The sequence below is a fragment of the Lepidochelys kempii genome, chromosome 10, assembly GCF_965140285.1.
Source record: "Lepidochelys kempii isolate rLepKem1 chromosome 10, rLepKem1.hap1, whole genome shotgun sequence".
NCBI lineage: Eukaryota > Metazoa > Chordata > Testudines > Cheloniidae > Lepidochelys > Lepidochelys kempii.
The window spans coordinates 30,062,940-30,078,235 of NC_136389.1; the positions used below are offsets into that span (position 1 = coordinate 30,062,940).

Below are 15,296 nucleotides of genomic sequence, written 5' to 3' on the forward strand. Positions count from 1 at the left end.
GAGAAGCAGAGCGGCAGCGGCAGGCTCAGGGGAGCAGGTGGAGGCGGAGTGGAGGTGAGCTGGGGCAGCAGGGGGCACATTTCTAGCCAGGGGCAGCATGGCTGCCGCCAGAATGCCACCCCTAGAAATGTGCCGCCCAAGCACCTGCTTGTTTTGCTGGTGCCTAGAGCCAGCCCTGGCTAAACCCCATCACGTACAGCCTATGGAATCAGGAGGTGAAAGGCAGCTCTGGGGAAAACAGTCAATGGAAAACATGCCTCACAACGAACATGAGACATTGGCAGGGAGTGAGTCTGAGAGCAGCAAAATGGCTGTACATTGGCAGAGCCCATGGGAAGCACTACCTGGGATCCAGAACTCTTCCACACTGTTCCTTGCTCTGCCCAATGGCTTACTGTACCACGCTGAAAAAAAAAAAAATCACAGAGCATTTCTGACTAACAGGCCACAAACTGCTCTGAGTGTCTGTTTCTTCAGCTGTGAAACAGGGATAATGAAATATCCCCATGTTTGGAGATCCTTGGAGGTAAGGTGCTATGTAAGCGCAAAATAGTATTGTTATTCCTCTTGATCCTCCCTCGAGCTGCCTTGGATCTCAGCTTTTGGGCCCAGAACTTAATCACTCTGGGATTTATGTACTGTACCAGATATAAATGAAGCCAGTGAATTATAATCGCTAAACAACTGACGTAATTGCTAGAAAGAGGATAAAATTTAAATCTAACAGAGTGGTGCTTTGGTGCATAAGTGACTTTGCCACATATGTACTGATGTTAAACATGAAGCAGATATGAGCCTGTTCACAGGAAATGTATGAGCAAGATTTGCGGCTGATTCATGACTGCTGATGTGTGTGTTTGCAGTTATAACTTTCTGTAGATTTTATCATTTAATGGCCTGCTCCTGCTCCATTGAAGTAAATGGCCAAACTCTCTTTGCCCTGAACAAGTGCAGACTCTATCTATAGATATCAAGGTTCTTGCACACTGTCCTCGGCCCACACGCACCAAGACTCCTAACTTCCATTTGTAAATCAGGGCAATTCATCAAGGAAGACTTCAAGATTTTTCTTATTCAAATAAGAAAAAAATAACATTAAAAATGCATACAGTTAAAGACAAACTATGTATTGCTGAGGAAACTGGACTTGTACGTTAAGGCACAGGTCTGGGAGATCAGTAGAAGCTAGAAACTCAGCACCTTTAAGGATCTGGCCCCAAGTGCCTTATTTATGTTAATGTATTTATCCTCACATCAATACTGTGAGCTAGGGAAGCATCATCTTTATTTTACAGATGGGAAAACTGAGGCACAGAGAGAGTAAATAACTTCACTATGGCGACACACAATCCAAGCTAAGTAGAAAAGGGATTGACTTTAAATATTATCTATCTTTGACTATGTATGGGATAGCAACTGAAGGTTAAGCAAGTGATTATTGGGGTGATGTTTAATTTGGAGAGGTAGATTAGTTTAAAAAAAAACAAACAAACACCAAGCCTGTGTTACCCCCTGGAATCAATTCCATTTTGTTTAGGAAAAAATAAAAATCAAACAGAGCTGGATCAAAAAGGGAACTCTCCACATTTGATGTGGGGATACTCTCTGGCGTAAACTTTTAGAGTAGTGGTATTCAATGTTCTGCATAGTAACATCCTATTAGAGATCATCTCATGAACAGTGCCCCGCCCTGTCATCTGAGTGCAGACCATGTCCCCACCCACTCAAGGACTCATTTGCTATTGCACAGTGCCCCCCTAGCAAATACAGCAACTGCTAACATGCAGCTTTCACTGGGATCTCTAGCATAAGCTGTAGGAGAAAGTGAGCAGAAGAGCCAGGATGCCTGTAAGAAGCACCGGGAACCAAAGAGGTGGAGCCAGCATCATGTGACTTCACAGCTGTCTGTGGCCCACCAGTAAGTGGTCCATATAATCACTGGTCCACACCTCAGCTTGAAAAGTGCCTTTTTAGAGTAGTTACAGGATGAGCAAATATCCAACCCCATACTGTACAGATCACAAGACAGTTCCTGAAATCTAAACATGATAAAACTTCTACACAAAAAGGACTCCTCTGATGTACAGCTAGCTCTTTCCTGGCTTAGAGTTCCACCATGCAACTCCTGTCAAAATGGCTGGGGCTGAAAGAATCTCATAATCTCCTGGGAAGGAGGGAGGAGAAGCCGAGCGGCGGCGCGGTTGGGGGGAGGCGGCGGTGGTGGAGCGGAGGCGAGCTGGGGCGGGGAGCAGTTCCTCTACCCCCCCGGTTACTTCCTGCGCTCCCCCACCCCAGCTCACCTCCACTCCGCCTGCTCCCCTGAACGCGCTGCCTCTCCCTCGCCTGAGAGGGAGGAGGGAGAAGTGGAGCGGCAGCGTGTTCAGGGGAGCAGGCGGAGCAGAGGTGAGCTAGGGTGAGCGGGGGGGAGCCACAGGAAGCAATGCAGTGGGGGGGAAATACGCACATCCTGGGGAGGAGGCGGAGCCGGGGATTTGGGGAAGGGGTTGGAAAGGGGTGCAGTTGGGGTGGAGCTGGGGGAGGGGGGGCATGAAAAAAAACAGCCGGGGGGGGGGGGGGATTGTTTTGCTTGGGGCAGCAACAATCCTAGAGCCGGCCCTGCTTGAGTCACATTTTTCAAGCTTATCTCCACAGCCAGGAGGGCTCCACCCTTTTCTCATTTAGAATGGAAGCCCAGATTCTCCCATAATCACCTGACTACAGGAGCGAGATGTGACACTTCCTGGTGGTACCCAGGTTTGTGAGGCACCTCAGTAGCACCTGCCCTTAGCATGAAGAAGCCTTGTCTGTGCCTGCCAGGGTTCAGCTCCCCAATGCCACTGGCCACAGGCAACACAAGCACTCCCCTCTAGACCAGCGGTTCTCAAACTGTGGGTCGGGATCCCAAAGTGGGTCACCACCAACTTTGAATGGGGTCACCAGGGCTGGCTTATACTTGCTGGGACCTGGGGATGAAGCCTGAGCCCCGCTACCCAGGGCCGACACCAAAGAATGAGACTTCAGGGCAGTGGGACTTGATTGGGCTCAGGCTTTGATCCCCCATCCTGGGGTCATGAAGTAATTTGTTGTCAGAAGGGGCTCACAGTGTAATGAAGTCTGAGACCCCTTGCTCTAGACTTGTAAAGGCTCTGCTGTCTCTCTACAGGTAAGCAACAGGCACACTAACCCCTGGGCCCTCTGACCATCTCCCTGGAGCGTCCAGGCCCTGGTTCACTGGATACTCACACTATTCACAGGTTCACTGCTTCCAGAGGAACAGTACACCCTAGCTTGCCAGTTCCTCCTCAGATCACTGCTTCACTTACCTCACAGCACTTAGATATGTTTACAGTAAAATCAAGTATTAGTTTATTTAACAATGCTCAGAGATTCAAGTAGTCGTAAGTAGAAGTATTGGAAACAAATGCTTACATAACACTTTCTATAGCCTAGCGTTAATTAACCAGGTTCTCTTGTGTCTCAAAGTCCTTGCAAGGTTTTACACCCAGGCTTGGCTGTGACCCTCCTTTCATGTGGCAAACATACTATCCATACTAGTAGGATAGGATAGGATAGACATACTATCCATTTGTCTTCTAGCCGATGGACCCCATGTGTTTCCTTGCACCTCACGATATACAACTATCCTTTGTCTTTATTCATAAGCAGGACACCCATCCTGCTGCTTGTTGGTTTCTATAGATTTCACAATCTGTTCTTTTGTCTATGGCTCAGTATGCAAACAGGCAGAAAATGCACAAAACACAAATTACCAGACAGGGAGATGGATGTCTGTTATGTCCTGCCTGAAAGGAACAGCTCTGAGGTTGTCACCTCCTGGTGACGTGCCTTAACTCCAAGATCTTAAGAATATAATTTTTTGTAAAGCTACATAACTCCTTCAATATTATCTGTACATGAATACCCCAATGGTTATGACGAACAGTGGGCTACTAGCTCTTGGTAGAGACTTCTCATGCCACCTTTTGGAGAACTATTATGCAGATAGCTGACCCAGGGATGGGGGATCCTGTAAAACCCTATGTGCCCCATGTCCCCTGCCCATTTGGCACCAAGGAGTTCCAGGGGCTTTAGGGCGGGGGAAAAAACAAACCAACCTTCCAAATATCAGGAGTGCAGCTAAATTTGTGAGAGCCCGCAAAGCTCCTGTTGGGTGTGGAACCAATGTGGGGGTCCCGACATAGGGGCAGGTTTGGAGAGGCGAGGGTCACAACAGAGGGAGTAAGTTTGGGGTGGGATCACAAGAGACCAGATTCTGAGGCGGCTGGGCAGGGTGTCAATTGAAGGGGCTCAGGTTTTGGGGGTAGGTTTCTGTGGAGTACTATGGGTTTCATGGGGTTCTTTGGGGGGGTTATAGAAACTATTCTAGGCTAGTCTCCTGGGGGCAGCTGGGAGGGGGCATTATGAGGGGTTTAATGGGGGCAGGGTTTGGGGTATGAAGAAGCCTCTCGCTGTCACACGTTGCCCCCTATGGTCAATTTGCGGCTGAGCAAAGCCCCCCGCCCGGCCGCCAGGCTCCTGCCTGGCCTCAGCGGGCGCTGGCGGCCGCGATAGGGCCGGGCTGACACTAGGTGGCGCACAACCCTCAGCTAGTTCCTCTCTCTCGCTCTCGCTCTCTCGTCACGTGACATGACCCATTCTCATGTGATCTTCCGACCCGCTCAAAATGGCGGGCTCCACGCTGGCGACGGGGTGCGCGGCCCGGAGTTGCGGGAGCCGGCGGCGGTGGCGGCCGCGGCCTGTGGCTGTTCTCGCCGCCTCCTTGGCGCTGCTCAGCTGGCTCCGCACAGCGCACGGCGGCAGCGACGGGGGGTGAGTCTCTGGCCTCCCGGCTGGGCAGCTGGTCCGACCAGCCCAGGTGTCGAGGCTGGGGAGGGAGCACACCCGGCCCGCTGGTAACCCCGGTCCAGTGTCCCCATCCCCGCCAACCAGGGACCCCGGCCAGTTCCCCTCGCCACCCCTTTTCCCTCCCCCACTAATAAACTCAGCCCAGTTCCCCCTTTCCCCCAAACCATCTACCCCTCCCCCTGTAGTGCTCTCATGGGGGCCATCTTAACAGCATTTTCTGTTCATGGCACGTGCTGTCCCTGCATTCCCCCCCCCACCCCGTGTCTAGTTTGTTCCCCTAAATCAGTGGTTCTCAAACTTTTGTACTGGTGACCCCTTTCACAGAGCAAGCCTCTGAGTGCGACCCCCCCCCTATAAATTAAAAACACTTCTTTTATATATTTAACACCATTATAAATGCTGGATGCAAAGCAGGGTTTGGGTGGGAGGCTGACAGCTCACAACCAGCGTTCCCTCTAATTTTTGACAGGCCGAGTGCGCAAAAAATTTCTTCTGTGCAAATTTTTGTGCGCACAGTGTTTCACTGTGTGCTTAGGCTTTAGGATCTGTGTGTGCGCGCACAGCTTTGAGGGAACAGTGCTCACGACCCTCCCATGTAATAATCTCACGACCCTCTGAGGTGTCCTGACCCCCAGTTTGAGAATCCCTGCCCTAAATGGTGCGGCGGGGGGTGTCTCGGCCGGCCTGCACCTTTCACAGGGTCTAGGGAACAAACTTTGCGGTACTTACTACTTGTGGGAAGTCCTGTCTCCGATGCAACATGCACTTAGAGGGAAAATGAACTTTTAGCAGATCTCCCCATGTCCAAACTGCTCTAAACTGGTTTAACCTTACCTTAGTGTGTAGGAGCAAAAACATAACACATCCCCTGCTTGTGGAGCCACAGCATAAACAAAGCAAGCAAGAGAGACAGAAAAGCCATTGAAAAGAAAGATTCCTGGAAATGAGACTATGACTATTATGGTCTAGAAGCTAAGTACTGTACTTTGTTGTTTGTCTACACTAGGAAAGAGAGAACATGCCAGGAAAGAAACATTTGAGTGTTTTAGCTTTTATAGTCATGCCAATAGTTGATTACTACCTAGCCTCCTTTCAGAAATTATTTCCACTCAATTATGCCCCATATACATTGGTGACAAACCTGGACTAGGGCAACAATCAAACACCTATGACAGCTAGCACAACTATTCTATAAGCATAGACCAGGGTTTTGGGAGTCTGAAGAAACAGTGAGCTTTGTATGTCTCAATGTATAATTCCTTTATATTATGTTTTTTCTAGGGGCGTGTCTACACTTAAAACCCTGCATCAGTGCAGCTGCAATCCCATCAGTGTAGTTACTCTACCTCCCCAAGAGGCAGTAGCTATGTTGGCGGGAAAAGGTCTCCCGGTGTCATAAGTGCTGTCTACACGGGCTTAGGGCGGTATAACCAAGTTGTCTGAGATGTGGATTTTACACACCCCTGATTCTGCTAATAAAGGTCTATAATGTAAACAAGACCTAACTGTCTTGGGTATTCAAGACAGGATTTCCTTGTATCAGTTAACTAATAGGTCAGAGTTAATTTCCTCTGTGCAGCTCTCCTGGTAATGTCTTTTTTAATATAGTTAGTGACTGATATTCATATGTGGTAACCTCAGAAAAATATAAGGTGCGTTTGTGGCAGACATTATTCCTTTTGCCTCATGCTAAAGGCAACACAAAGTAACAACCTATTTACTAACGAGTAAAGAATTTGGAACCCAGTTTTAGTGGTGTCCATCTATCAAAGCATGTGGAACACAAGAGACTGTTTAAAAAAAAAAAAAAAAAAAAAGTTACATCACAGCCCCCTTCTGAGTTCAGCAAATCCTTTTATCCTGGGCGTCTCCCACATCACCTGTTCCACCCCGCCCCGCCCCACTCATCTTGTCAACAGTGCTTTATCTAAGCCAGGATGGGCAAACTTTTTGGCCCAAGGACCAATTTGGGGTTGCGAAACTGTATGGAGGGCCTGGTAGGGAAGGCTGAGCCCCCGCCCCCTATCCACCCCCTCCCACTTCCCGCCCCCTGACTGCCTCCCTAAGAATCCCCGACCCATCTGACCCCGCCCCCCTGCTCCTTGTCACCTGATCACCCCCTCCTGGGACCCCCTGCCCCTAACCGCCCCCAACCGCCCCCACAGGACCCCGTCCCCTATCCAACCCCCGTCCCCTGACTGCCCCACCCCCTATCCACAGCCCTGCCTCCCGACAGGCCCCCCGGGACTCCCACGCCTATCCAACTGCCCCATCTCCTGACCGCCCCCCGAACTTCCGCCCCATCCAACAGCTCCTTGGGTCCTCCTGCCCCTCATCCAACCCGCCCCCCCCCGAACTTCCGCCAGCTCTCTGATCCCTTACCATGCTGCTCAGAGCAGCAGGACTGGCTTATTGGAAAGCCTGGGAGATGAGCGGGTGCAAGCCGTGCTGCCCTTGTGGCGGCTTGGCTGCGGGGAAGGGGAGACAGCGGGGGCTGGGGGCTAGCCTCCCCGGCTGAGAGTTCAGGGGCTGGGCAGGACGGTCCCGCGGGCCGCAGTTTGCCCAGCTCTGATTTAAGCTCTTTAGGAAAACTCTCATTGTTGCACGAACAGCTGCAATAGAAGCCCTAGTATATACAGGGTGCAGGTATGTTTGCCACTGTGACATCTAGGCCTGCTCTGATCATTTAAATGATGCATAGTTTAAAAATACCTGTCCCCTGCCTATGCCAGCACTCCCACTGCTGGTACTGCAATAGTGACAGCAAAATGGTGCTGGTTTCCTTAGTAGATAAGAGCTTAGGGACTTGAGACATGGGTTCCGTTCACTGCTCTGCCATGTACTTTCTGTGTGACCTTGGGCAAGACACTTAATCTGCTCTATACTTCAGAAGTTTTACTATCATAACTATGTTGGTTTAAAAGAGAGGAAAAAAATCACACTCCTAATCAGCACAGTTATGCCAGCAAAGCCCTAGCGTAGATGTAGTTATGCCAGTACAAGATGCTTTATAGCAGTATAGCTTAGTTCACTTAGCCGAATTGGAATAAGCTGTACCAATATACCACCATAGTTGCATGGATTGGAGGTGGGGAGAGGACGGGGTCGCCACTTTAACTATGCCAGCAAAGTTAAAAGTGGCAAAAGTTTTAAGTGTAGACAAGACCTTAGTGTCTCTGGGTATGTCTACATAGGCTGCAGGAGTGAGTGTCCCAGCTCAGGCCAATAGACCTGGGTTTGCATTGGTGCTGTAAGAATAGCTGTGTAGACAGCGCTTTGAAGTTGTGACTCAGGCTGGAGCTCGGGCTTGAAGCCCGCTCCCTCCTTAGGCTTCAGAGTCTGAATTGTAAGTTCAAGCTGCTGGCTACACGCTTGTTTTTAGAGCGCCAGTGAGAGCCCTGCAAGCCCAAGTCTGTCAACCCGGGCTGGGAGGTTTGCTGCCACGGGCTGTGCCTCGGTTCTATCTGTAAGATGAGGATAGGAGCACTCCCCTTGCAGGGATATCGTGAGGCTAAACCCATTGAAAAGACTGTGAGGTGCTCAGAGGGTCCTGTAAGTAGCTTAGACAGACAGGCGGAAAACAGACCAGCTGATTGAATGAGAACTAGATTTCACAATGTCACCCATCGCTTCATTTCAGGAGTTCATTAAATGACGACTTGTTATTGCCATATCCTCCTTCCTACCATGGTCCTCGTCACCATCACAGGTACATCAGAGATTGTCAAGCTGTTGTGCGTGGCAACGTAACACATGAAACTTGGCCCAGCAACACTAGCATCGAACTCCCCATGACTACGACAAGAGGATTCGTGTCTTACTTCCCGCCAGAGGGCGTGATGCAAAGGGAAGTCTATGGCCACTTTACTTTTGTGAGCAACCCCCTGAGAACCTTCTCTGTGTTAGAGCCTGGCAGCTTGGGAGGTTGCAATTCAAGCCTTCGGTCCACTGTGATAGAAACTGCAAGACGTGGCAAGTGCCTGGTGGCCCAAAATGGTGGCTACTTTGACATGGTCACCGGAGAATGCCTTGGGAACGTTGTGAGCGATGGAAGGCTGGTGAGAAATGCCAGGGGTGTGCAGAATGCGCAGTTTGGCATCAGGAAGGACGGCACCATGGTGTTTGGGTAAGGATCTGGGCGCTTTTCTGTGCCATTTTCTTGTCTCAAAAGGCTCAGTATAAACATTAAGGCAGAAAGTGCCCCCCTTAGGAACTGGCTTCTGGACCTTCCCCTACTATAACAATGGGGATTTTTAATCCCGTACATTATAGAATGGCCCTCTTGGCCTGATCTCAGACATTACGTCTCCTTATTGAAAGGAAGCACTGGCAGTGTGATCTATCAGAGCAGCTTGGTAGAAAGACCCTGATATTTTTCCAGGGCTGAATGTAGCCTATCAAGATAAATACTAGGGCTTCATGTAGTCACCCAGCAGCTTCATTTTTTTTTTTTAATTACTGTTTTACATTGTTGGATGGACAAAAGGGATATTAAAGCTTTGCAGAAATAGTTCTGTTTCCCTGGAATACCGTGCAGATAAAGGATCATATTTACAGACTGTTCCAAACAACCGTCATTTTTGCGTGTGCAATTTCTGTATTATGCATTGCATAGGCAACTGATTAGGCATACACCAAGAGAACCATTTTCTCCTCTTAGAGACTAACCAATTTATTTGAGCATGAGCTTTCATGAGCTACAGCTCACTTCATCACTTTCATCACGAAAGCTCATGCTCAAATAAATTGGTTAGTCTCTAAGGTGCCACAAGTACTCCTTTTCTTTTTGCGCATACAGACTAACACGGCTGTTACTCTGAAACCTGTCATTTTCTCCTCTGTCTGTAATGTACACAGTAGTCTGTAATGTGCACCTGTGTACACAGAAGTTGTGTGACTATCACTTTTACATACAATTAATTGTAGGGAAAACAGAGCCCATCTATTAAAAAAAGTGATACGTGCCTAGGCACTATGAAGGCTTTCCCGATCTTGCACTGGTTCATTTAACCTTGATACCCTGTGGTCTATTGAAGAGTGAGATTTATCTTTTTAATTCAGGGCTTTGTAGTTCAGTTGGACATTTTTCCAAAAGATCTGCTCTAGAAATCATTTTGGAAAGGTTCTCTGGCCTGCAATCTACAATAGGTCAGGCTAGACAATCACAATGGATCCTTCTGGCCTTGGAATCTGAATTTATGAATCACTAGTCTTGGAGCCAGTCACTCATAATTTCTACACATGGCTCTGCTCCAGACTCCCCTTTCTGACCTTGGGCAAGTCCCTTAGGTGCTGAATTTGCAGTGGCGCTGAATACCCCCAGTTTGTTGATTTCCTCTATGCTTGTGAGTGCTTGGTACCTCAGGAAATGAGGCCCTTAGCTTGCCACTGCCTCAGTTTCTCACCAATCAAAAGGGGATAATGCTCACCTCCCAGGAGAGTGGTGAGAATCAGTGTTCGTAAATATCAGATATTAAACTTACAGATTAGACTTTCCCTCTTCATAAATATGTTGAAAGTTGCAGATTTTCAAGTACATGGTGCATTATATCCAGCACAGATAGTAAAGGGTAGTAAAATAGTCTTCCAAAATACACTTAAGAAGCTTTCTGTATTTCCTGGACCAAATGGGATGCATTTGACATGAATTGTGAAGGGTTTTCTCACAATGCCATGAGAGCCATTCAAATGCTAAATACGCTCACCACTAATCACGCTTGTATTCGTGATGCTTTGTTTTTTCAATGAACGTTTGTGTGAATAAGAACTCATGTGGATGGTCATGCCTACTAGCTGGCCTGGAGGTTCTAGTCATGAATGCCTTTTTCAGCATTTGCTCTGCTTCCAAGAATGCTGGTTTGGGGTTTTTGGTTTTTTTTTTTATGAAGGCTCCTTCCCATAATGCAATGCAGGGTCTGTCCACACAGCCTCAGGAGTCCTGGGACTGAGTCAATGCCTTGCAAAACCCATCTGACCCAGGCCAGTGTGGATTCTCAACTCATTTTCACTGCCAGATTAAACTGAGCCCACTTAGGCTCTTTTAAACCTGTTAAGATGGAGCTGCTGTTGTAGAAGGTTTAACACATTGCTAGTGGAGACAGAGCCCAAGGCTCTGCCTGTGCTTGAAAATTGATGTGTTTCTGGCTGCGGGGATGGTTCTGTCTAGAGTAAGGTGTTTTGCCGTAATCTCCCTATCTCCCTACCACTGCTCCTCTGGTTCAGCTCTCCTGGTGGTACCAATGCAGGAGCTTTAGTATACAAAAGGGGCTGATGGTCACTTGGGTATTACCCGGGGTGTTGTATAGATTTGCTGCCTGCCAGGTTCAGTCCATTGCTTCTGAAACAGTGCAGAACATGGCTTGATCTACGCATATGGTCACATATTTTTCCAGAACTGGTTGAGCTGCCTGTTGTCAGGAATAAATGGATTTCCTAATGTAGACGAGGCAATAGTCTGGCATCACTAAAGGTTTTGGGGCACTTTGATGATCCACCTCTGATCACTCCTCTGGTCTCTCCCCCAGTTACCTGTCGGAGGAAGATGTTTTGGATCAAGTGAACCCATTTGTGCAGCTGGTGAGCGGCGTAGTCTGGCTGCTGAGAGATGGAGAGGTGTATGTCGATCAGAGTAAGACAGCGGAGTGTGACAAGACTCAAGCCACAGGTAAAGATCCTAAGCTACTGCCTCCAATCTGCTGACGAACTGCCTTGTGAGGAGGTTGTAAATGGGCATCTTGGTTTCATAGCTATAGATTTTGTCTGCACTGGTACGTGCCACCCCCATTGTCGGCCATGGCTGCATCTGCAAACAGTTGTGCATCTGCAAGTGTAGACAGAGCTAAACTGTTTCCCATACTGCTTGGGGAGGATCAGATGATGGGTATAGCATGTGCCACATTGTAACGGAACCCGAAGCATTAACATGTCTCCCTGTTGCTACTGCCTGCACAGCTGGTGATAGCGGTGGGATACCTGCCGCCATTTTAGACACCAAGTCACCTAACCCTGCTCAGAATAGGTCTAGACAGTGTAATGGTTAAAGTGCCCGTGGTTGTTGGTGCCGGGCTGCACTAGCATTGCCACCAGTGCTGTTGGTGGGGGAGCTGAAAATAAGCCTTGCTTGGATAAGGAGAGAGAGAGAGAGAGAGTCTTATTTTGTCTGGGTTGTGAAGCAAAGCACCCCGGTGCCCATGCCAATCTAGTAATATGGGGAGTGGGAGAGTTAACAGGTCACTCAATAAGCTGATGTTCAGCCAGTATCTTGACACTGTCTTTTCCTATCCCCCACCTCAGTCGCTGCTGTAACAAGATACAACAGTTGGAGCTCTCCCCTGGAAGTTGGAGAGAGCGGGGAGCAGGCTCCTTCCCATAATGCAATGCAGGGTCTGTCCACACAGCCTCAGGAGTCCTGGGACTGATTCAATGCCTTGCAAAACCCATCTGACCCAGGCCAGCGTGGATTCTCAACTCATTTCCTAGACTGTGAACTCTGGAGGAGAGACTGTCTTCTAGATCCACATCCGTAGGGCCCTGATCCTGATTAGAGGCTTTGGGTGCTAGAAATAATAATATCCCGTTAGTCCTTGGCCTGAAGGTACTAGCAAGGGACTCTATTTTAGTGTGAATGCTTATCCATGGAGAACTAGATTGAAGCCAGAAACTCATTTCACAAGAGCAGTCACCATCAACCTGGGCTGCAGCTGAACCCTGACCTAGAGGTGAAGGGCTCCATATTCCATTCCCAATCTCCCCGAACGAGCCAGTCTCTTGTAACAAGAGCGGTTATGGAAATTCTTATCCCTAGTTCCTATGCGAGGTTAGATGGGGAAGGCTGGAGTTAAGTTAGCAACTAGTGCTCAGTCTTTTCCAGATGGAGGTATCTGTAAAGTCAGCTCTTTCACCTGCCTGTGAATTGTCCTTTTTCCCCATGCAGGGACCTTTGACAAGTTCATCAATGTGATATCTGCCAGGACAGCAGTGGGACATGACAGGCTCGGGCGACTGATTTTGGTTCATGTGGATGGACAGACTGATGTGAGGGGGTAAGGCTGAGGATTCGTTCTTTAGTAAACTCACGGGGCAGGCAAAGTATCAAAGGGACTGATCCGGCATCACTGCCAGTACTGAGAACAACATCTGCTCCCATGTTCAGTAAAGCCAGATGTAAGTTTAAGGCACCGTTTAAAAGTTTGCAGTGATAAAGAGGCAGAGCCAGGCACTTCGAGTTAATGAGAGAACAACCCTGCAGGGCTCCATTACTGCTAGCCATGCCCTGTTGAACCAATTGGGCTCTTGATACCCCACTCTCCCTTCTAAATCCACGACTGCAGACAGAAGAACTGATGCTGGATCTTTCTGCTAAAATGATCTCAAGTGAAATTGCGTGTTGGCACTGATGTTGCCATCACTAGGCTTCAGAGTGGAGATTTCATTGTGATGTACAAGGATAATTTTCTCCTCTCAGCAGTGTTGAGCCAGATACTGCTGTTGTTGACATTCATGATAGTTTTGCTGTTCATTTCAATGGGAACAGGTTGGACCTATTGTTTTCACTTGTCTGCAGAGCTATCCAGACAGTGCTGCATTTGCATGATTCCCCCACATGTCAGTTAAAAGGGTTAGAAGTGTAACTTTTTAAAATGGAAGCTTACTCTGTCCTGGAAGCCAGATGTATGATGTGTGTCCTAGTCTATAACTTCCTTCTCCCTCCTGCACTCCTGAAAAAAAACCAAGAGAATTTAAAGGTATTGGAGCCGATCAACCACGGTGTAACTCTCTGGCTTAAAGAGAACTACACCGGGCTAACTTAGGCCCATCCTGTATATTTTGGAACAATAAACGGATGCTGCAAACTTGAAATGGAGTTTAAGACTAATGGGCTTAATCTGAAAGACTAAAGGGCTTAATCTGAAAAAGATTTGGGGGTCGTGGTGGATAATCAGCTGAACATGAGCTCCCAATGTGACTCTACAGCCAAAAGAGCTAATTGATTCCTGTGACATATAAACAGGGGACTCTTGAGTAGGAATAGAGAGGTTATTTTACCTCTGTATTTGGCACTTGTGCAACTGCTGCTGGAATACTGCGCCCAGTTCTGGTGTCCACAGTTCAAGAAGGATGTCGACAAATTGGAGAGGGTTCAGAAGAGCCACGAGAATGATTAAAGGATTAGAAAACATGCCTTATACTGACAGACACAAAGAGAAGGTTAAGGGATGACTTGATCACAGTCTCTAAGTATCTACATAGGGAACAAATATTTAATAATGGGCTCTTCAGTCTAGGCGCAGAAAGGTAGAACACAATCCAATGGATGGAAGTTGAAGCTAGACAAATTGAAACTAGAAATAAAGGCATAATTTTTTAACTGAGAGAGTAATGAACCATTGGAACACTTTACCAGGTTGTGGTGGATTCTCCATCACTGACTATTTTTAAATCAAGATTGGATGTTATTCTAAGGGGAAGTTCTCTGGCCTGTGGTATACATGAGATCAGAGGTTCTCAAACTGGGGGACATGGAATGTATTCTGGGGGGGTGAGGGTAGACACTTACTGCAGACATTGTACCTACAGCAATGAATAACTAGCAAAGCTGATTCCTCCAGACATATCAGGTCCTCAGGTGGCGCCGTGCATTTTGACGGATTTCTGTTAAACTTGCCTACCATTATACAAAGTCGTGGCCATCTGATTGCTACAATGCAGTGTGCACATTTAATTGTAAGCATGGACCACAGTCGCAGTTTTGCTTTTGCTCATATTACCTTGGAGAGTTTGCTCATTCATGCAACAGGAAAAAAACCAAACAACTCAAGTGAGAAAACAGAAGCCAAAACTGATTCAAGGGAAGCACCGCCACCGCATATATACTTGTGTGGCGGGCACATATATGACTACGGACACAGACAAGTCGGCGTGATCAATAAGTTTGAGAACCACTAGATTAGATGATCACAGAGGTGCCACCTGGCTTTGGACTCTGAATTTCAGGCCCTGCACCTGCGGCCAGCTTTCCCAGCTGGTTTTGAGAGTTTAAGGTCACCTTTTCCTATAGTGAACAGTGTCTTTTCCCTGTGACGGACCCATTGGGAAATGGCCAACTAGACCGGACGAAACAGTGAATTTGACTCTCCCCACAGTGTTGTCACATTCATGAAGTAGAACTGGAGGGGGAAACTTCTCTTGTTTTCTCAGCTCTTTCAGGGATAGTCCTCTTAGATTTACCACTAGGAGGGATAACATCTTTCTGACAGAGGCATGATTTATGTGGACTCTGTCCCTTTTCAGGTTCTTCTGATATGCAGCAAGGAAGCTGGTTCTTCTGTCTGAGTGCTCATCTGCATTAGTAGAGCTGCATCAAGTGAGAACTGCTAGCATCCCCCAATGTGTACAATTGACATGCACTGGGGGTCTGAGCTCAGTTTTGA

General features: G+C 48.0%; 1 protein-coding gene across 3 annotated transcripts in view; it reads left to right on the top strand.

The window, feature by feature from the left end:
- Positions 1-4,668: 4,668 nt before the first annotated feature.
- The window catches only part of NAGPA (N-acetylglucosamine-1-phosphodiester alpha-N-acetylglucosaminidase), a 30,791-nt gene continuing 20,163 nt past the window's right edge, over positions 4,669-15,296 (top strand). For all 3 annotated transcript variants that reach the window (XM_073362549.2, XM_073362550.2, XM_073362551.1), the window contains exons 1-4: positions 4,669-4,830; positions 8,507-8,992; positions 11,391-11,530; positions 12,800-12,908. In XM_073362549.2, the coding sequence (XP_073218650.1) occupies positions 4,685-4,830; positions 8,507-8,992; positions 11,391-11,530; positions 12,800-12,908 (881 nt within the window). In that variant the 5' untranslated portion in view covers positions 4,669-4,684. The remainder of the gene's footprint in view (positions 4,831-8,506; positions 8,993-11,390; positions 11,531-12,799; positions 12,909-15,296) is intronic.